This window comes from Macrobrachium nipponense, chromosome 28 (assembly GCF_015104395.2).
Source record: "Macrobrachium nipponense isolate FS-2020 chromosome 28, ASM1510439v2, whole genome shotgun sequence".
NCBI lineage: Eukaryota > Metazoa > Arthropoda > Malacostraca > Decapoda > Palaemonidae > Macrobrachium > Macrobrachium nipponense.
Genome location: NC_087217.1, coordinates 66175015 through 66198087, shown reverse-complemented (window position 1 = coordinate 66198087; position 23073 = coordinate 66175015). Strand labels below are relative to the sequence as shown.

Here is a 23073-nt window from a genome sequence, read left to right as displayed (position 1 = left end):
GAGTCCTGTGGTGGCTGTCCAACTTTGTATCTTACCTAAGATGACCTAAGATGATTGTGTGGATGAGAGAATGAGGGAGTTGGCTGGTCTCCTTCTTTCTCTTGTACCTTTCCTTCTTACTTTGGACAGGTTAAGGAACAGACACGTCATTCGCTGGACTGGTCTGATACAGGTGAGTAAGGTTCATATTGATAGTGTGGTCGCTTAATATACAAATATCAAACCCTCTATTTGGTAGCATATGCTCCACTCCTAGGCAAGGAGGAGTTAGGAGTAGTACAAACCCTGGTGTATTGGTTTGCTATTGTACAGTCAAAGTTTCTCTTTGGTTCCCTATACAATGGTTCTCCCATGTATCATTGTACGTCACTCAGGGTCTGAGTGGTTAGATATGAATTTATGTAGCTTCTCAACAGGCTTCAGTCCCTCTCCAGAAGTCATTTCTTCTGGAAGCTGGACTGGTGGGTAGGCCCCCAGCTGGTTTAGGATGTCCTGTACCTCCCTCCAAGTATGAGTATCTTATTGTTAAGACCGAAGGTTTGTTTGCTTATGAACAAATGACAAATTTTCCTAGACAATTTGTATTTTTCATAGCTACAAACCTGAGGTCTTAACGTTATACTGCCCACCTCTAGCCGCCCCTCTGTTTTTTAAGTCATCCTGAGTTGGGAAAGACTGGCGTAGGTGCATGGTCCTCGATCACTCTTCACCCGATCTACGCATGCGTCGCCAGATATCACAAGATTCCTTGCTTTCATCTGTTTTTTTAACCGAATCCAGCTAGGCGCTAGAAATTATCCTATTGTTAAGACCTCAGGTTTGTAGCTATGAAAAATACAAGTTGTCTTACAAAATTTGTCATTTTGGGTTTGGCATATTTGAAGTTTGCTAAATGGTCACATGCAATGACAATTTTCCATTTGAGTATATGTTGTTGCCCTTCAGCAGGTAAGTCCTCCTAGATAAGTTTTACTTAAATAGTTAATGTTAAAATGTAGATTACATGTCTAAAATATGTTTGGTTGTGATGAGAGAAATTTGTAGTAATGTATATTTGTTGTTTGCTATATATCCAGAATTTCATTGTAGAACCAGTAGCCATTTCATTACTCCTGGTTGTGCATGTACTCTAGAACTTTTGTGTTGTGTATTCCCTTTTTAGAGTTTCTTACCTTTTGTTACATTTATTTAATAAGTTTCAACTAATTGCAAGTAAATTAATATATTTTTAAACTTAAAAATTCTGTGCCATGAAAATTAATACTTGATTGTTTTGTTTTTTAGTTTTTCAGTGTTGGTTGCATTCTAAAATTGTTTGAGAGACATAATTAAAAAGGTAAATCTTATTATTTTTGTGATGTCATATGACATGTAGACTGGGAGACTGAATTTTGAATTGATTAAAATTAACTGAACATAGTTGATGATAGCGATGTTTCCAATTAGTAAGGATGTCCCTGTTTTCACCTTCCAAAAGTTCTTAATTAATTCCTTGTCATGGTTATGGGTGGGGAAGTTGTGATTAGTTTTTTGTGAGAAGTCTGTTTTAATTTTTTCCTGTTTTTTTTTTTTTTTAATTTTATGACTTACTGAGTAGTGGCAATGCCAGTAGTAGTAATTTCGATACTGTGCTTAACAGCAAGGCTCTTAACCCTTAAGAGCAAGGCTAAAAAATCAGTATGTAGCTCCCCAGATGGATAAACTTTGAGGTCGGCCAATTTAAGATAGAAACACATCAGTGGAAACATAAAGACATGCAAGAAAAAAATTCTAAGAAATGCTCCCTACCTTCCACGAAAAATTGAAATTGACTGTTTGCAACTCTTTGTGGGGTCTCTTTTACAAGACAATCATAAATTTTACCAAGTTATACATTTTTTCTAATATTGATTTTGTTTTATTTTGTAAAATTATAATTACAGCTCACACTATGTCATAACAGATAAGAGCGAAAATCAGTTACAGATTCTGAGCATATTTGTCGCAAAATATTTACGTAAATTTACCGAGATGGAAGATGCAGTAACTTTTTTGGATTATATGTGTTTTTTCTGATATTTCTTTGCACTATTCTTTGCAAAATTACTATTAGAACTGATATACTATAATAAAAGATAAGAAATGAATCCAACAGCAACCCCTGGGTATATTTATGTACAAATAGTATATAGAAAGACTTCACGTGTGTGTGATGAGAGAGAGAGAGAGAGAGAGAGAGAGAGAGAGAGAGAGAGAGAGAGAGAGAGAGAGAGAGAGAGAGACACTACGTGCCCCCTTGAAGTCAAGTACACAACTGACTTGTGAGACGTCTAGAATCAGCAAGCTAAGACACTCTTAAAAGTTACCATTAGTAAATTTATGGGCTATTGAAGTAATGGAACCTCTTTCCCACCCAATTTCTTTTCCTACCCAATTTCTCCAAATTAATGGCATGCAATATTGCTACTCGCTAGGAGGTAATCCGTCCACCACTCAAAACCTGTTATTTTGTTTGAGTAACTTACTAAGTAATTACATAGCTAAGTATTTCTAAGTACCGGTAGCTAAAATTTGAAAATCGTTGCAGCGATTCTTTTGTTTCAGTGTAGGTCGGTACCCTGGCCACTACCGGGGGAAAAGGTAAACAACTCAGCAAAGAGGCTCAATTTTATTTCTACCTTCTTCTGACAAAGGTTGTGATCTGTAGCTTTCTTTGAGTTTGGATTTCATTGTTCCCTGAGGGTTTCCAGTACCTTCGGTGAAGTACTCTGATTCTTTTGTCATTTCTATTCAACGTTTATTAACTTGTCAAGTGTAATTAACAGTACTTTGACCATTTTAGGACTTGTAGTCTGTTATTTTGAGATTTTCTCTAGCGATGTCTGACTCTAGTAAGTTGAGTGTACGTATTTGCAGCAAAGGCTGCAATATACGGTTAACTTCAGCAAAGTATGATTCCCATTCTGTTTGGGTTAGATGTAGGGGTCAAGTTTGCATTATTGATTTAACTTGTAATGAGTGTATAGGCTGGGATGAAAAACAATGGAGGGTTCTATCTTCTTACAGTTCAAAGTTAGAAAAAGATAGGAAGCGGATGGCTACTGCTAAGTACGAAAGGTCTTTAGCTAGCCAGGAATATCCCTCTGAACTGCCTATGGTGATTCAAAAGTTTTCGCCTAGTAGGCCTATAACTATTTTTCCGCGAATTTAAAAAAAAACTTTTATATCGACGTACCATACGTCCAATCGGCACCCAACAGACAATTTATATCAACGTTTAATACGTCCAATCGGCGTTAAAGGGTTAAGTAATACTTTATCATACAGGTAACTGAGCTTGCTGCTATAACACCTGAGTTTCCATTGGCATCGAGTGCCAAGTGACTACCTAGCGAGTGCCAAGTGGCTACCTAGGGAGTGCCATGTGGCTCCCTAGCGAGCGCTAACTGGCTACCTAGCGAGCTCCCGGCGGCTGCCAAGCCAGCTCCCAGTGGCTGTCAAGTGTCCAGTGGCAGCTGAGCCTTAGCGGCCAGTGGGAGCTGAGCGCTAAATACAAATTAAGCTATACAGGTGCCATCTTCAGATTGAAATGTTTTTCTGTGATACCTTGGGCGCCGAGCGCCAGATAACTCTCGGCACCAGCTCTGTTTTTTCTCTCGTGCTACAAGCCCCCTTCATTTTATCCACTTGCTCCTGTGCCTGGCTCCCTTGCTCCCTTCCCATACATCACCAATTTGTGTTGGGGTTACCCCCTCTGATATTGAAGTGTTGTGCAGTGGAGGTGGTGGCTATTCTTCCCTCAACTCTCCTAGATGGAAGGTCCCTGTCAGACTCCCCAGCACCTGGGAGGAGGCAAACTGAAGTCCAAGGAATGTTGGGGGTTTACACACTACTAGTAGTTGCCCCCCCCCCCCCCCCCCCCCCCCCCCTCCACCCCCCCCCCCCCCAGTCAAACCTGTTGCTGGTCCCAGGTATCGACAGGCGTGTAGTGGAGGATATAGCTATCCGGCCCTATCGGATATCCTAACCCAGTTCCTGTCAGACTCCCCTAAACCTGGGATGAGGCATACTGTCGGTCTGTGGGATCCATAGGGGTTTGCTCCCTGATAGTTACCCCTCCGTCAAATATGCAGGTTTTGACGGACAACCATTGAAAAGGAGTTCATATAGTGTGCTTGCCCAGACTTCCTATATTAAAGATCCCAGTGTGGGCAAAAGGGCTCTGTTGGTATCCTAGTGTGAATAGTTATGGATCCTAGTGTAGAATAGTGGCGCTGCTGGCGTTTTTTGGATTTACCTCAGATATTGAAAAGACATGTATCCTAGTTTTGGTGCATTAGCAGGCCAGTTCTGAGCACCCATATTCCGAGCCCCCATGCTCTGAACTCCCAGAACCATTTGGACAACCACTGGTAAGGTGTCCAAGTGGATTTGCATACATTGTCATCTAGTGGGAATCCTGAGCTCCCAATGGGAACCAAAAGTCTAGTGGTAACTGAAAACAGTAGTATCTGAGCATCGAGTGCCCAGTAGACTCCAAGCACCTGGTGGGATCCAAGCATCCAGTGGGATCTAGACTCGCTCTTGGGAGCACAGGACCCTAGCCAAGTCCTATTGGATAATATTTTGACACAGTGATAGCAGCTGATAAAGGATCAGATCCCATAAGGAGATCAACCCGACTTAGATTCTTCTTCGATTTCTTCCGAGAAGAACATTGAGCAAGAGCAAGCTGCTTCTGCTTCTCTTTTAAATTTTATTTTATTTTTGTTTTATTACCTATCAACATTCACCCCCGTGGCTCCTACGTCACCTTGATATGGTTTCATGATGTGACAACCAAGAGAGTCCTATTGACTACCTAGTAGTAAGTACTCTCCTTTTCCTCTATATGAAGGCTCTGTCGGGGATTAATATTGCTTGTTAGAGAAGAGAGAGCTGGGCAAAGCTGTATTTTGTTCTCCAAGAGGAGATGTCTGTAGTATGCCATCGGTGAGGTGCTCTCTTTGGGAGTTTCTGCCTCCTCCCAAGGGGACTTCTCCAGCTTAATTGATCCTGTACGGAGTTTGATAATTTACTCTGCCAAAATTATGTTCTCAGCCACAGAGTTGGACCATTTAGTGAAGATTTGTTTCAAAGCATTTGAAGTATTCAGCTCTCTTGGTTGGACATTGGGAGCATTCAAGATAATTTTTCTGCAGATTGGCTTGGAGTACTCTTGTGCTCATAAGGCAGTAAGAGATGGGTCACAAATATTAGAGGCCATATTCTTCTTGAGAAGAGGGAAGACTTCTTGGGGACGGGATTTTCTGGGGAGCAATCCCTGTAAAGACGGACTCTCCACTTCTCATTTTGTTAAATTTTTCTTCACATAATGCCTTTGACCTCAGTGAACTTGTCGACTGTGGTATCATTCAGACAGGACCACAGCTTTAATGTTTTATTTAAGAAAGGGCCTACCCTGTATCTTCAGTTATCTTAGTACATACTGTTTCGGTGGACAGATCAATCAAGCCTTGTAACTCAATCAGGGTATAGAACTCGAGTCTTATCAGACATTCTGTGATGGCAGTAGGGGACATTTGATTCCCTGTCTGCTGGGATCTGTGGAATCTATGGAACGAACCTGTTTGGGGCTTGTTTGGCTTTCAAGGAATCTGTGACTTCCTCCTTTAGGGGGAGTGAGGCCTGCAGTTTACCTTTTGTGGTGCACAGTAGGCAATACTTAAGGGTTTATGCAACGTCCCTTCAGCCCACTCTGTCTGCTAGTTCAGCTAGCAGACTGAGGAGGAGCGTCCAATCTTCCTCACCTGTCCCTTCAACTTCCTCGGGATACGCTGGGAGGGGCGAGGCGACTAGGAGGAACTGTGGGGAGTGTTCTCCTCATGGTTCGGCCACGAGAGTTAACTTTCCCAGCACGGTCATAGGACCCAAGATGTTGTACACTCAAGTGGTTCGAGGAGTCATGGGGGTCTGAAGGAAAAGGATCGAGGGAGGTACTCATTCTGGAAGGTCTTAATGGTCCTTCTCCCCAGGATGCAATCACTCCTAAGATTCAGAGGTCTTTTGCAGAGGTCATCGCACTGATCCATCACCGCAGTGACCTAGGGGAAGGATCGATGGTAACTCCCTCTGACTGCCCTTCACAGTTGGAGTCGTTCTGGAGTCCTAAGAAGGAACCCAGGGCTTCTGTTGGTTTACCATGGTCCTCCTTGTCCGAAGGCGTATTAGACCAGGTGAATAATCTTGTCTCGGGACAAGAGAATTCACTTAGGGCCAAGAGATTGGACAAGTTGCTTCCCCTTCCTCTACCTTGACAGAGGCAATTCTGCTTGCCCTCAGAGAACCCTTTGCTGACCAAACAGGTTGACCTGGAGCTAGTTTACCTAACTCCTGGCTTGCCTCTGCAGCATCTTCTTTCAGAGAACCTCTGGTTCATGCAGCATGAGGCAATGGCCTTGGTGGCTACCACTATGGCAGCCTTCCAAGCGGTCTCCTGGCTGGATTAGTGGTCCCTCACAGTATCCAAAGTCGCTGCTTCTTCGTGACCGATAGTTTCCGGAGAAGATTCGGCTTTTGGGAGACTTTGTCAGTCTTGAGGTAGGGTTATTTCCTACCTGGTCCACCAGACAGCACACCTGTGAGCCAACCTGGTTCTAGGAGGAAGGATGCTGTCCTAACTCATGTAGCCAGGTCTGGGGGCTCAGAGTCCGCATTGGATTTAAGGAATAGACCGTTGCTGGGTTCCTCCTCTCTCTTCCCTAGAGAGATGGTAGATGCTGCGTTAGACAAACGTAGAGCTGAAGACAGTGATCACTTTGTCCACTAGGCAGTTGCTAAGACATCTGGGCTGTCTTGTGCAACTGTGGCTAGGTCCTCGAGCTTGGACTGGTGCTGAGGAGGAATAGAGAAAGCTTTACCTGACTTGATGGTCTGGTATTTCTTAGAAAACCAGAATCTGAGAACCCAAGATGTTATGGTAAGTACTTGTCTCATCCTCTGATTAGAACATCTTGCCCATTACCCTAATGAGAAGCTTAGAATTAGGAGAAACATTTGCCTCCTTTCAGTAAAGCTAAAGATGTTAAAACAGACTCTACCTCATTAGCTTTCAAGCGCTATATATCTTATGTCCATTTGACATTCGTTCTACTACTAGTAGTATGGCCATTCTTTGTTTCTCGTGATTTGAAGAGAGTTTATAAAAAGTGTTAAAAAAATTTGGGCAATACCTTGTAATTTTAGTTACTGGCAGGAAGGAAGCATAGGATTCACTTCTATTGTCTGAACCTTCACCTTGTAGGGAATTGTCAAAGTTTCAGCAGCTGGGAGAGTACAATGTACCCAGAGCACCCGACACTTTCAGTGGATGGGTTGTGGTTTTACTGCAGTATAGGTGACAATATAATCTGGTTGTTTTCATGGTACTGCACCCAGGCCAAGGTCACCTTGAAAGTTCGGCTAGTCATTGGATAATTTCGTGGCGGCATAACTTTCACAAATGCTTTGGTAGTGATCAGAGTACATACGTAATCCTCTGCTACAAAGCTCCCCCTTGAGTAGAGGTGACCCGCAGCTATACTGCCGCGTGACTACAGGTTAAGTTGAGCACCAACCAGAGGCAGTTGCTACTGCAAGCTTTCTTGACTAACAAAGAATAACAAGAATTGTTTCAATGCTAGCCGCTTTTCTACATCTAATTCATTACATGACTTATTGCTTTACAGTAGAATATGTCCATATATCCCATCTCCTGTCAATGTGGGAATTAGTTATGTAATTACTTGGTAGGTTACTTATATAAAAATGTTTTTATAATAAAATAAAATTTTGTATATACAGGCAGTCCCCAGGTTACATCGTAAGCCGGAACATCGTCAAAAATCCTAAGAAAACCTTACTTTTAATGCTTTGGGTGCATTGATAACTATGTAAACTGCATTCTTATTGCATTTTTCATTAAAAAATCCTTAAAATATTGATTATTTTGCATTTTTGGTGTCATATTTCATCTGCCAGATCAGCGTTTGTAGGCGTCGTAACTCTGGAACATGTGTTGTAACCCTGGAACATGGGTCGTAACCCTGGAAATAATTTCTGATGAATATAATTGAAAAGCGTCGTAACCTTGGAACGTCGTAAGCCGAGACCGTCGTAACTCAGGGACTGCCTGTACTTACCAAGTAATTACATGATCAGAGCCCTCCCTTGTCCCCTCTGATGGACATAAGCATAAACCTGATGTGCACTGTCTTCTGAGTCATACCTAACTCTCTAGCTATGAGGGATAGCTATGTAATTACTTTTTAAGTATACTATACACAATTTTATTTTATTATAGAAATATAATTTTTGCCCACTCAAATCAAGAAAATGCTATTTAGTCCACAGGGAAGTTAAAGAAGTGAGACTTTGGTAATTGATACAGAGGGCTTCCCATACTAGAGGCAGCCTAATTTGTCATATATCTACTGCTTAACTGTTTTTTTTTTTAAGCCTTTCAACACTGTGTATGTGCTTAGACCATAGTAAAGTATCAGGTGAAGTATAAGTTTTTATGTGTGAAATGCAGGCTTTCAAAAAGGTTTACCTTTGGTTGTACAGGATAATATACTAACATGCAGGACCTGTGATGTTAACAATCAGTATCATACTTTGAAACTGAAAAATCACAAATTGGAGAAAAATTGCATTCAAAACTACATACTGCTTCCGAGCATCATGCTCCCCCTTCAGTGTGGAGACACTTGGTTTAAGTGTCTCCACACTGAAGATGGATCATGATGCTCCAAAACTTTATGTGGTTGTGAATATATTTGTTTTCAAATATATTCAAATCAGTATTAATCCAAAGGCAAATTTCTAACCCAGATTATCCAAAAGGTTTTGAACAATCAAGGTTGTGTTCAGGTTTTGCATGTACTTTAGTCTTTGGTATTTTATTTGTTTTGAATCCTATCTTTCAGAAAACCTTGTCATTAAAAGATAGTCATTTTGAAAGATAGCATTCATTCTCATCGAAGAGATGGTTGAGTTTTTGAATCTGCAGTTGCACTTATCCTTTTGAACCCCTTTCCCATTTCCAGATGCATTTAAGGATTCTGGTAACTCTGGAAAGAGTGCACCTAAAACTGCCAAAGAGGAAAGTTCTCAGAATCCAAATTTGACCTCAGACATATTATCAGACATTTTGCAAGTATCTGAAAAATTTGCATTTATTACAAAGAAGAGTAAGTTCCTTGGATTTGCTGTGTGAGAGCTTTTGTTTGCAGTATTTTTATTGTTTTTTTTCCTTCTGATATTGGTGAAGGAGTTCTTAACTTAGGGGTTTACTAGTGGTGGTATTAGGTTGTTTTGATTTGGCCATTTTTCAGAAGAATTGCTTAAATGCTATTCGGGTTCATCGTGTTTGTTTACGGTAAGTAAGGAGTTACATATTCATGTCTCCCTTAGGAGGACAGTGCATACATTGTGCCTTAGGTACCAAACTGCATTCCTTTTTTATGTTTTACATTTAATAAAATCATCTAAGACAACTTCCAGTGAGGTGACCTTGCCCGTCCTAATATTTACTCAATGAAAAATCCAGGAATTTTCTACAGCATTTTTTTTAACCTAGTGGGCATGTTAATCTTAACAGTAATGCTCAGTGGTCTTTAAACTAATATTATGTAATATAGCAATATAAAACATCAACAGCAATCAAAGTAGAAACATTGAAATTGATCTTAAAAATGAGACTTGAGAGGAATTTACTTCAAGCAGTGATTGAAATGAGTGACACTTAAAAAATGTAAGTATTGCAGAGATTGTATATTAAATATTCATTGACATAGCAATAGGGAGAGGTGAGGTAAAGAGAAGAGGTGCATCATCCCCCAAAAGTACAGTTCAATTAAGATCATTCACTTTCTAGGCAAAACACCATGAGACTAGGGTACTTTAAATTACTGCAGAAGACAAGAATTAGCGTAAATCAGTAAAGAAAACCAAATTATGTAACCCAGAATAAACAAAATAAACAAAACTAGAGGAATTGCCTGCTTTCTACCATCTCTTTCTATGTCATTCCTCACATTTACATTTGAAAAGTGATTCTCTGAACTAGGTACAAAAATGACTTAAAAGTTATGGCAAAAAGCATTAACTACAGTTCATTTTTTAGTAGGGTGCCCAAGCTTCCTATTTGAGTTACCAGAAATACAATTATCCATTTTGGGTCATGAAATTCTTGTAGTACTGGCAAATTTCAATACTGGCAAATTTCAATAATGAAACTTGCTGATAAGTCCCTGTCCAGGGTAATTTTGGTTGGGGATGAGGTGCTCTTGTATAGATAAAGCTTTGTAACCAAAACATTCTTGTGTGGCAAGGGCTGGTTTATAGCATGCATCATTCCCATGTACTCAGTGGTTGAGTCTGGTATAAAAATGCTTTATTTCTGGGCTCAGCTCGTGTCGCTGCGCGAAATATCCTTTAATCTATTATTTCTAGGGTAAATGTACTAACACATACCAGAGAATAAATAAAATAAAGAAAAAGGTCAGTATAACTGACTCGCTCACCCTCCAGGAGGGTGTCGGTATGAACACTAGGCGAGTGAGACCACTACCACGAGCCAAATGCCAATAGAAATCTCCCACTACAAAATCCCTCCAAGAGGGGAGCCGACCCACAGAGTGAGCAGCTCGTACTACTACTACTCCATCCCATGCTGCCGACTGCTGCGCCTCTGGTGGCCATCCTTTCAAGTTAGCGCACACGAGGTCGGTTGTATGATTTTTTCCTCTCTGTGTTTTTTGTGCCCTTTCATTGGATTTTTCTATTATGGAGCGTGCAGCTATCGCAGCAGCTAAGTTAAGTACTCAGTATTTACGGTTAGTTGGTTTTTTTTTCCGGCCCTGAGACAGTACCACGAACCTCTTGCATTTAGAACTCTCCCACATCAAAATCCCCCACCTGCGAGAGCCGATCCATAGGCGGAGACGGCAACTACTACTACTATACCCCACGCCACGCCGACTACCGCGCCTCTGGTGGTCATCCTTGTCGTTAGATGCCAATCTTGGGCTGCAGGGCGGGATATAGGGGGGGATTTCACAGGGCGACAGGAACCCCTCGCCCAGAAATAGATTTTTCCTTCATCAAAATCCTTTTTCTGGGCTCAGTTCGTGTCGCTGTGTGAAATAGTACCAGAGAAACAGCACAAGATTGAAAATACAGGAAGGGTCACAATGAAACTATAAAATAAAATTAATAAGTATAATGTAAAAGACTTATAAGTTATCATAGAAAAATTAGCTTAACAACTTAAAGGAGACCTATAGCTAACTTAAGATTAATTCTTATTATACAATGATAACTTATCTAGTATAGTGAGTTAAGATAATATAGAGTAAAGACTCACTAATACTAAAACAAAATATTAATTTATAACAAACAATAAAGATGTGCTACCCTAGCATAAAAATAAGGGGGGCAACATCCAATGACATCTCATAATATACAACAATGGTGTGGGTGTCCCTAGCATAAAAATAAGGGACACTCCACCTTGACTATAATCATAGCAGCTAAGGCTAGAGAACCATAGAGCTTAACGGTAGGCTAAGTGATATATTAGTTGAGGCAGGTAGAAAGGAGATCTGGATCTTCAACTACAACTACTGTGCAGAGTCAGGAGAAACTGTTTCCCGCTGCCACTGCTGAAAATTTTAAGGATTCCAAGGACTTTAGATAGTGACGCTTGAAGACTGTCGGCGACTTCCATCCAGTATATTTCTTTAGTTCATCAAAGTTCATATGTTGAAAATAATTAATAGAGGTGGCTACTGCCCTGATATCATGTGCTTTTGGAAATGATTCAGGATTAGCTTGTTTAATAAAGTACAGGAACTGCTGCCTTATACCTTTTACTGATAAAGTACCACCTTTTTCTCTCATAAAAAGAGGACCTGAGGATCTAGAGGATGTCCTAGACAGAAAGGCTCGTAAGGTCATTACTGGACAAAGAGAAGGGTCTTGGGGAAGAGGGATGACCTTCCAAGGGGCCCACCTCACTAAGGGATCCTCATTTTTGGCTAAAAAACTACGATCCGGGGAAAGTAAAACTTCTCCTGTAGGGAGAAATTCTACGTGCCCCGCATCTCTGGATAGAGCCGACAGTTCTGAAATTCTGGCCCCTGAGGCCAAGCTTAGCAAAAATAGCGTCTTTCTTAGTAACATTATGAATGTGCAAGAGGAGTTGTCAGTGTCTGAAGCCAGTTTGAGGACATCATTCAAAAACCATGATACTGAAGTAGGTCTTTCAGAAGGCCTAAGTCTAGCACATGCTTTGGGAATAGACGTAAAGTAAGAGTCTGTCAAGTCTATTTGAAAACCCAACTGAAAGATTTTCTTTAAAGCTGATTTGTTAGTGGTAATAGTGCTAGCTGCTAATACTTTTTCAAATAATGACCTAAAAAAGGATATAGCTGAATTCACTGTCATGGTTGTGGTGTTTGTCTCCTTCAGGAAAGATGCTAACTTCTTAACAGCAGCATCGTACTGTCTCAAAGTTGATTCCCTCTTATCTGATTCTAAGAAGAGGATATTCTGGGGATCAATACCTGCATCTTTTTTAGCCGCAAACTTCATGAAGTCCATAAAGTTAGGGTTTTGAGAATTCCTGAGGAAGTGAACACAGTCCTCATTTGTACTGACTGAGATAGTTTGGGATTGGGAATCCGTCGAGGTCGAAGACCCAATTCCAGAAGCAGAGGGTACCAGTTGCTCTTTGGCCAGTTCGGGGCTACTAGAGCTACTTGTCCCTTGAAAGTCCTGAGTTTGTTCAGAACTTTCAATAGAAGATTCACTGGAGGGAAGATGTATATCTTCCTCCACTGATTCCAGTCTATGGCCAAGGCGTCTGTGGCATAAGCCAGAGGGTCCAGGTTGGGGGCCACATAGCAAGGAAGCTTGTGGTTTGCTTGTGAGGCGAAAAGATCTACTTGGAGACCTGGGACACTCCGGCGTATCCACTGGAACGACTTGTTGTCCAGGGACCACTCTGATTCTAGAGGAACTGAACGAGACAGGGCGTCTGCTATCACGTTCCTTACTCCCACCAAGTGAGTGGAGGATAGGTGCCATTTGTACTTGTTCGCTAGAGAGAAAATGGCTATCATGACATGGTTCACATGTTTTGATTTGGATCCCCCTCTGTTGATGCAGTGTACTACTACTGCGCTGTCTAATACCAGTTTTATATGAGAATTCTTTGGTGGAAGGAGCCTCTTCAGAGTGAGGAATACTGCCATAGCCTCCAATACGTTTATGTGGAGCTGGCGGAACTGAGGTGACCAAGTTCCTTGAACTTTTTTGAACTGAGAGTATCTTCCCCAACCGCTTAGTGAGGCGCCTGTGTGGATAGTTAACGCCGGAGGAGGATATTGAAGAGGAACTGACTTGGACAGATTTCTTACTTCCGCCCATGGACGGAGTTGGTTGCGAAGGATTTGCGGGATTACTGACAACTTGTCTCGAGATTTGACATTTTCTCTTGAGCGCCAAACTCGATTTATGTCTTTCAGTCTTGCTTTCAGTAGGACGTCCGTCATTGAAGCAAACTGGAGAGAACCTAGGATCCTTTCCTGGTTTCTCCTTGAAGCTTGTTTGTTCTTTAGGAATTGCAGTACTGACTTGGCTATTTCTTTCCTTTTGACTACCGGAATTGACAGATTGTGGGAGGATAAGTCCCATTGGATGCCTAGCCACTGAAAACGAGTCTCCGGAGTGAATCTGGACTTTGTTTGTTTATTTGGAATCTCAGATGTTCCAGAAATTGAATTACCTTGTTTGTGGCTTTGAGGCATTCCTCGACGGTTGATGCCAATCAGCCAATCGTCGAGGTACGCTACTACCATTATCCCTTGTGATCTCAGTTGTTGAACTACTACTTCCACTATTTTCGTGAATACCCTGGGGGCTACATTCAGCCCGAAGGGCATCACTTTGAAAGAGAATGCCTGGTCTCCCAGCTTGAAGCCTAGGTTTGGGCGAAAGTGTCTCGCAATTGGGATATGATAGTATGCGTCTGTAAGATCGATAGAGGTGGTGACGGCCCCATGGGGAAGTAAGGTCCGTACTTGTCGCAGCGAATGAATAAGTTTAGCTGGGACAAGTCTAAGATTATTCTTCTTTTTAATGAGCCTTTCTTTGGCACGCTGAACAAGCGTCCTTGAAATTTTAGATGCTTGACTCTCGACACAACTCCTTTCTGAAGGAGCTCCTCTGCGTAATCTGCCAATTCCTTTGATGGTAGTTGAAGGAATGATTTGGTTGGAGGGGGACCTTTGATCCAACTCCAACCTAGCCCTTTGGACACAATGCTCTGTGCCCATTTGCTGAACCCCCACCTGTGGCGGAAGAGGAACAGCCTCCCTCCTACCTGGGGGATCTCACTGCTGTTGTGCGGGATGGCCTCCGCGTCCTCCACGGAAGTGCTTACCCCTGTTGGTAGCTCTTCCTGCGCCTCGTTGCCGAAAGTTACCTCTGGCCCTACTTCCCCTTGCAAACCTATTAAAGGTTTGAAAGGTTTGGCTTTGGAACATAGGGTTGAAAGCCGGAGAAACCGCATACGAGGTTGAGGGCTGACCTTGTGGGGACAGCAGGAGAATGGGCTGGTTCTGGCCTTTAGATGTTGACGGCTGACCTGGTTGAGTGACCGGAACAGCCTGTACAAAGTGTTGCTGCTGCTGATGTTTTTGGTACGGCTGGAACCTCTTTGTCTTTTTTAATTTCTTGCCAGAGGAGGAAGAGTTCTCAGGCTTCCTCTTAGCCGAGATACCCCAACGAGTTCTGAGGCTTTGGTTAAGCCTCGATGCTTCGTGGTGTACCTCATTGACCGCTGACTCCGGAAAGAGGTCTGCTCCCCAGATGTTGGAGGTGAGCAACTTATTTGGTTCATGCCGGATAGTAGCCTCTTGGAGGACGTGCTTTCGGCAATTCCTCCTTGCGACTATAAAGTCATAGGCGTCAGCTTGCACGGTTTGCATCTGAGACTTGGCCAGAATTTTGAAGAGAGGTTCCGAGCCGTAGGTTAGGGCAGCCACTTCAGTTATGACCAGGGAATTTAGTGTCCTCCCAAGCCTGGTCCTTGCCTCAAACTCTGCCTGAATGAGGTTATCAGGCAGCCTGGGCAACTTCTCACCGAACTGTTCCATAGCACAGTCCGGTTTCAGTTTACCTACCGTGAAGGTAGCTGGCAGGTTCTCCCACAGATCCCCGAACGCTGGGAAGAGAGTAGATGTAGGATCTGCTTCCTTGAGCTGTGGAAGGGGTTCATCCTTCATACCCGCTTGCATAGTCACTTCCATTAGCTTTGTCGTAAAGGGGAGTGGTGCCTCCTCCTCTGTGGTAAAGATGGTAAATGGGCTTTTGAAAGCTTGGAGTCTGGTGTTGGAGCAGTCCAAGTCCTCCAAGCAATGCACCCATTCCCTTTGGGCCTGATCCCGACTGTACAGGACAGTTTCTCTAGGGATTTTGTCCTCCCTATTAAGAGCTGTCTCTGTCAGCATTGCGTATCCCATGAAAGGCGGCGACAATCCGGCAGGGTAGAACTCGAAGTCCTCGATCCTTCTCGTTCCACACTCCAGAATTGAAATCATGCCATCCTTGAAGGGAGCATAAGCTGCTACCCTCCAAGGATTACTCATAGAAAAGGCGGGAAGGGTGTCGTACGCTGGTAACTGGGCAACACCAGTTCCTACCACCGGGCGGTCGGCCTGAGGAGTCTGGTTCAGGCCAGCTAGGCGATTGTCATGGTCCGACACACGTTCAGTCAGGTTCTGAATGGACTGACCTGACTGATTCAGCGTTGTAGAGAATTGAGCAAACATTTGCTCAAACCTCTGCTCAAACCTCATACCGAGAGATCCAACAAGATCGCCTACCTGCTGTAAGACGCCTGCCGAAAAGGCAGTGGGATCAAAAGCAGCAGGTGCCATGACCCCGGCAGGAGTCACCGGAGGAGTTCCGGCAGCAGCAGGAGAAGGTACAGGCTCGGTGGGAGTGCGGACCTTCTCCTTAGAGGACTTACCTCGTGACCCTTTGGAATGTGAAGGTTCGGGCTTCACTTTCGCTGCTCCGGGATAGGAAGCCGAAGACTTACGAGAAGAAGACGACGTCGTCTTTTTGGACGACGTCGTCTTTTTGGACGACGTCTTCTGCAGGGTCTTCTGCTCTCTGTGTCCCTTCACCTTGGGGGGCACAGATGCAGTAGGCGTACTAGTGGGGATCTCTGACCCTGTAAAGCCTTGGAAGGATGAGGAAGAAGGGACTGGAGAAGAAGATCCAGACGCACCCAAGGGAAGCCCTTGGGCGCCCAACAAACCTACCTCAACTAATAGATCCTCGGCACCTACCGTCATAGACTCTAGGTTAAGGTCTAGTGTGGCTACGTCAGCCACGATGTCCTGGCTACCTACGGCGACCAAGGCTTGCTCCACCTGCTGCTGGATGGAGGCAATCGTCGGAGCTGCCGCGGAGGGATCCACGTATCCAGTTGCTTTGCCGCCGGGGAAGATCTGGACAGCCAGCTTCTTGTCTAGGATGTAGGGCTGTCCTTTGGGGGCGTTCTTCCCGAAGCCGCCTACCCATGCCTTCAGGGTGGCCAAGGCGACTTCTTTCATGGCGGCAGCCTGAAAGAGAGGGTCATTGTAGTCCTTACAACGAAGCCCCGAGGACGAATCATTAACAAAATTTATTATGAACCAAAAAACTTAAAATTAGGATATGTAGTAATATATATAATGGACAAGAGTAAACCTGTACCGATATACTATACTTACTCCGTCCAAAAATTGGCTCACTAGGTCGTAGCAGATGGTGCAAGCCTCGTGATGCCAAACAGTCAGGTCCCCGTGGCTGGTAGCGCACGGCGCATGGGTCCTACAAACTTCATGGCCGCAGGGGTCTTGAAGTACGGCGTTACACCCCGCTTCCTGACAGTTAGTAGCCTGTAAGTGAAAAGATACATGAGTATCAACGTTAAACACTTACAGTACTACTGTAATACTCCGTTGCATGCCGGAGTACACTAAAATATTGGACATGATCCTCCCCCGAACTACGTGTGGAGGACAATCTAGGATTTCCGTTTCTGGTTGGGATCTCCGGTGTACACCGGAGAGAGGAAAAAGATGCAACCAGATGTTTTTATATACCCATAGAGAGTTTCGAGGAGTAGTATACCACGCCGGAGAGCGGAGGAGGTTGTCACAAACTTAAACTAGTAAAAGTTACATAAAGAGGAGCGTATAGCTCCGCCATAGATAAATATTCATCCCCCTTTCCGACTACTAGAGGAGTGCCCGGATGGCAAGCAAGCACTCCGCCGATAGCGGAAAGGAGGTAGTAGGTAAGCTTCTAGGACCACTTGAATTCATCTCCACTCCGGTGACTGGCGGAGCCAGCCATCCCCCACAACAACCGAAGGTACACCCGGATAGCGAGCAGGAGTTCCGTCCGCTGGTGACGGGGGAAACAACGAATGAGGAGGGAGAGAAATCATAACGGAGCACGCCGGAGCAGACCGAAGCGGCCGGAGGGAGGGGTGGCCAACCCCAACCTCCTTCCACGCCGGAGCTCCCCCAGAGCCCGAGGGGAAAACGTGGTCCACCAGAATCCCAGCTGTCCCGACCTCCCGAGGACCCCCGCATACAGTGAGAGGAGGTGGGAGGTGCTCGCACGGTTGCCATAGCGACTGTAAGCGAGCCCGGGCAGACCGCCCCCTTCCCGCACGGGAGGGGAGGAAGGGAACTGGGGCTAGGGCGACCAGAGGGACACGCGATCATGGGTGGACCAACAGATGATAAAGCAACAAAACCACTGGACCAGTGATCACATGAGCCCAACCGTACCATAGGGCAAAATGCAACAAAACTGTAGATAAAGATAAATGCAACAAAACCGCCTAGGCACTGGACGCCCTAACCGCTAACCTAACAAATGAAAACAATAAAATATTACATCGTAAAAGGAGAAAAAGAAGGAAAACACGAGTGAGAGAAAAAGAAGTCCAGGAGGAGAAGGCCAGTTCCGAAGAAAAGGCCGACTACTCAGAAGCTAGCCATAGCTGATGTAGAGCAAAAGCCAGGATGCTGGACTAGGAAAATCAAACACACTAGCCTTAAATACCTAGACAAAGAGACATGCATGCATGAACTAGATCAAAGGCATGGGCTGTGAAATCCTAAAATTCCATAAATACGATGCAAAACAAAAATAAATTAGTGTAACACGTGACAAGAACCCATGAAAGGCTAAAATAAAGGAAGATGTCCCAGTATGGAGGACTGGGAAATCTAACCAAACACGAGGCGAGCTGATGGCCGCCATGCGTCAGACCGGGCGACCGTATTAGGACCTAAAAAACGGAAAATACAGATCCCTGGCTGACAAAAACTAAATCCAAACCTTGCGGGTACTTAACTTAGCTGCGGCGATAGCTGCACGTTCCATGTTGATATTAAATCCAAAGAAAGAGGGCACAACACAGAGCAAAAGGAAGGCACGTGTTTCCTAATCGAGCTAACGAAAAAGGATGACCACCAGAGGCGCGGCAGTCGGCGTGGCGTGGGGTATAGTAGTAGTAGTTGCCGTCTCCGACTATGGATCGGCTCTCGCAGGTGGGGGATTTTGATGTGGGAGAGTTCTAAATGGCAAGAGGTTCGTGGTAGTGGTCTCACTCGCCCCAGTTACTATACCGACACACTCTTTTTATTAGGGTGAGCGAGTCAGTTATACTGACATCTTCCTGAATTTATTTTTCTCTGGTATATGTCAGCTTCATTTACCTTAGAAATAATGAACTTAAGGATTATTTCACACAGCGACACGAACTGAGCCCAGAAATAATAGAATGATTTAATGACACCATTATTTTATTGATGTGTAACAAGCACATATCTTTATCAGACTGCAAGCTTTTGTTGACTCCTTACTTGTTATGGACATTGTTTTGTTTGGTACTCTTTCATTTGATTACATGGCTTCATAGGTAGTGTGTATTATTATTATTATTATATTATTATTACAGTAGTACCTCAGACTTCGAACTTAATGCGTTCCATAAGGCAGTTCGAAGTACAATTTGTTTTAGAAAGATGAAACATATATCCCCATAAGAAATAAAGGGAATCAGGATAATTTGTTCCAGCCAACCCAAAGAGTCCCCCTTTTCATATTTTTTCTATTAATAATGTATTCAAAAATTAAATTAAGAGTGTAAAATAATGAAACAATACATTATAGGAAGTAAAATTTTCGATTTTTTTTTTCTGTGTACGATTTACGAATGTTTGGTGAAAATGACACCTGGCTGGCTGGGGGATGGAGGGAGGAGAGATGGGAACCCTTTGAGGAAACCAAAATGGTTGCAGTAGGCAAAGGTTGATAAAATCAATTTTATTCACATTTTACAAGGATAATCTAAAGAATCGATAGCGTGTATCTGAATCGATAGGGTGTGTCTGGGATCTTAAGTGAATGAAAGAGATTAATTATGCCACAATGCATCAACTTACTGTGGGGAAATGCCAGACTTTAAAATAAACATGAGGATTTTGCAAATGAATAAGTAATAAGACAAGAATGCAAGAAAAGGAAAGAGAGATAAAATAACTTTTCACAAGGAATCCGTTTAAACAAACAAATGAAGGCATGCAGAAGCTGAACGCAGTGCCAGTTTATTTATTACAGAGCTGAGTTAGTACTTTTACAGTAGTAAAAAACTGTAAAAAGCAATTGTCACTAGACAGGTATTTTACCGTAACAAAAAGAAGTGATTTGGGCAGATTGAGTGTAAGTGAAAGAAGTGGGGGCAAATAATCATCCCAGCCCAGCTGAGATGATTATTATAAGTCAGTGCCTGGGAAGCAGACCCCTTCTTCCCTCTCCTCTCCTCTCTTCTCTCTATCATCTTACTCAGCACACAAAACACTGGCTCAAGTAAGACTTCTTTTTTTCCTTTTTTTTTTACTGTAATGCATTTGATTATTTTCATGTTTTATCATTATGTTTAATTTATTGTGAAATATTTTATTTTTTGTGTGAATTGGCACTGCTTTTATGTACATTTTATAGTAAAGATTTTACAGTCTCTTCTTCTCTCCTCAACTATCACGACACATGATAACTTAAAATCATTCATTAATTATTCCTCAAAAATATAAACGCCCCCTCCCTCTACCTCAAGTTAGCTGTGCGTCACTGCAATGATGAATGATTTTGTTAATCGTTTATGCTAAATCTTAGCATGAAAAGCTTTGTTCTTTCATTTACCATTTTTCTAATATTGTTCTTGACCGTTTCGCTCAGCAAACCAAACACTGGCTCAATTAAGACTTTTTTTTCTGTATTGCACTTGATTGTTTTCATATTTTATCATTACGTTAAATTTATTATGAAATTCCCTTTTTTATGAGAATTGTTATTGCGTTTACATACATACAGTAATATTTTAACTCTCTCTCTTCTTCTTCTTTCCTCAACATATCAACGGTCCCTTGTTCACCGCAGTTACGCACGATTTTATATATCTTTTATGCTAAATTTTATATTGAAAACTAAATTTCATATTAAGTGCTTTATAGCACTCTCATTTATTTTGTCGAATATGGTTTTCATTAAACTATATATTGTAAATGAAAAAAAAATTGAATACATTTTTTTGTAGGACGCAATAAGGCATCGAATACAAGTATAAACTTGATAATCAGTCAGTTCAAAGTACGAGTATTTATTTGACAAGTGATACTAAATTTTCTTGAAAATTTCGTTTGAAAAATGGAAAGTTCAACATAAACGCTCAACAAATGAAGTATACCACTGTATTGTTTTTTTTATTATTATTATTATGGAGTTTAACCAACTGTGTCAAGGTCTTGTGTACATATAAGAATTGTTTTTTTTATTGGCGATGCACTTTGATTACCTAAGTGCTGTGAAGCTTCTGTCTGCATAACATCTCTGGTAAGCTCTGTAGAAATACTAGTAGCTTTGAACTTGATTGTAGCTTTTTGTGTTTTTTAATGGTTTTTGTGCAATGCTTCCGAGTGAATTTTGATATATTCATTCCTTTATTATGTTAAAGGAATTGCATTTGTGCAGTTTGAATATAATTTTATAATTTAGCCTTGCTGAATGGGTAAGCTATTTTGTGCAGTGGCCTGAAAAATTGCTTGTAGTAGTTTTGGTAGTTGCATTTTATGGTACTGTTGGTTTTTTTGACAATTTTTTCTAGAGCAGGAGGTTTAACTTATAAGCTTATCTGTATTTTTGAAATGAAAATCTTTACTGAAAGCAAAGATCAGAGCTAAGATCAGAGCAGGTAAAGTATACTTTTAAATTTTTAGTGTATACTTCATTTAAATATTAATTGTTTATGTATTTGTTTCAGTTGAGCCACCAGATAACATGTCTGCACCTTCTGAGGAAGAAGTTGCAATTCTTGAGTGTAACACTCCAATCCGTTCATATGTAGTGACAGTGATTGAACCAACCTTAGTACTACATGCAGCACAACATGGCAAGATCAACATGAAGACTATCTTCAGTGCTAAAAGAAGAAAGGTACTTGTTTGAATCAGTAATTGTGCCTCTTAGGAAATTGACTTTACTTTCCCAGTGCTTGTTTTAATATTACTTTTAATAATAAGAGTATTGGCATTTAATATGAGAGCATTTCTGGTATTTTTTTATTCTTGATGTAAAAATCTTACCTGAAAGTGTCATCAGATTACCGAAAATAGCGCTGGCCTTGTGGCAGATTGACGTCTCTTGTATCGTATCGCCAGCGATTTCTTTGTCTTTAATCCATACAAGAAGTAGCCTCTCCATCTCATTATGCATGTGGCTCCTCTTGTTGGACAAAATAGTCATGCCCTTGGAAGGTGTAGCTGCTTTGATGGCTTCCTTCAGCTTAAGGATGCTGCCTATCGTCGACGGATTTCGGCCGTATTCCTTAGCGATCACACTTCTTAATTATCTCCATCTTTGTCTCCATAGAAAGCATTCTCTTCTTTCTGTGAACTTCAGCAACATTCTTGGGACCTATGGCTAATTAAGTCAAGTTCTACAAGTAGAAAGCGAAATCACTAACATGAATTTACGTTAACTAACGAAATACGTATATGTGAACAAACAAATTCCGCTTGCTTACGATAACGCTGATGCGACTAAGTGGCTGAAGGACGCCTTTACGTAGAGGCATGATGGGATAGATGTTGATACTGAGTTAGTGGCACGAGTTTTAAAATTGTTCTTGGCAGTCCGGGCGAATCTCGAACTTTACAGTACACCCTTTCGCAACCTGAATTATTTTTGTATATGGAAGCAAAAAAATCTTTGTCTTTGCTTTCGTAACTTGGATTTTTTGTTAGTGACTTTTGTATGTCGAGGTTCCACTGTACATGATAACTTATGAAAGTGGAGGAGTGCAAAACTAAATAGATTACACACAGTTAGACGAGCTGACAAAAGCATGTGATGAACTTTGAAGTGGTCTTGAGAAGCGTGTGTTCAACAACATAAGTTGGTGGTGATGGATTTGAAAATGAGAGGTAGGAAACCCAAAGAAGAGAAAGAGGAGATCGAGAGTTAAAATTTGGAACCTTAAAGGAGAAAAGGGAAAGCAATTTAGGAGGACTGTGAGAGAGAGATGGCTGGAAAGGGGAAATGTAGAAGTTGGACAGGTTAACATAGTGGAAAATATCTGGGGAAACAGAGAAATATGTGTGGGGGGAAGTAGAGGAACTGGTGGGAAAAACCAGCGGATATGGAGTGTCGAGAGGAGAAAAGTGGTTGTGGAATGGGGAAGTGCAAGACTCAATTAAAAGAATATCAAAAGCCTTTAAGGATTGGAAAGTAAGGCATGCACAGGTTGCAGAGGAACGGGTACAGAGAAGAGAAAAGAGACGTGAGAAGGAGGGTAGGTATGGCTATTGGAAGGGTGGCAGTGCAGTTGAATGAAAGGCTAGGAACGAGAGAAGGAATAAAGGATGTATATAAGATTTCAAACTTGAGGAAATGGCAGGGGCTGGATTTGGGGAAATA

The 23073-nt window shown here is 42.3% G+C and overlaps 1 protein-coding gene across 1 annotated transcript in view; it reads left to right on the top strand.

Moving 5' to 3' along the window:
- The window catches only part of LOC135201222 (intermembrane lipid transfer protein VPS13B-like), a 295068-nt gene that overhangs the window by 39804 nt on the left and 232191 nt on the right, over window positions 1-23073 (top strand). Inside the window, exons 11-12 of the mRNA XM_064230099.1 lie at window positions 9066-9209; window positions 21419-21591. Of these exons, the coding sequence (XP_064086169.1) occupies window positions 9066-9209; window positions 21419-21591 (317 nt within the window). The remainder of the gene's footprint in view (window positions 1-9065; window positions 9210-21418; window positions 21592-23073) is intronic.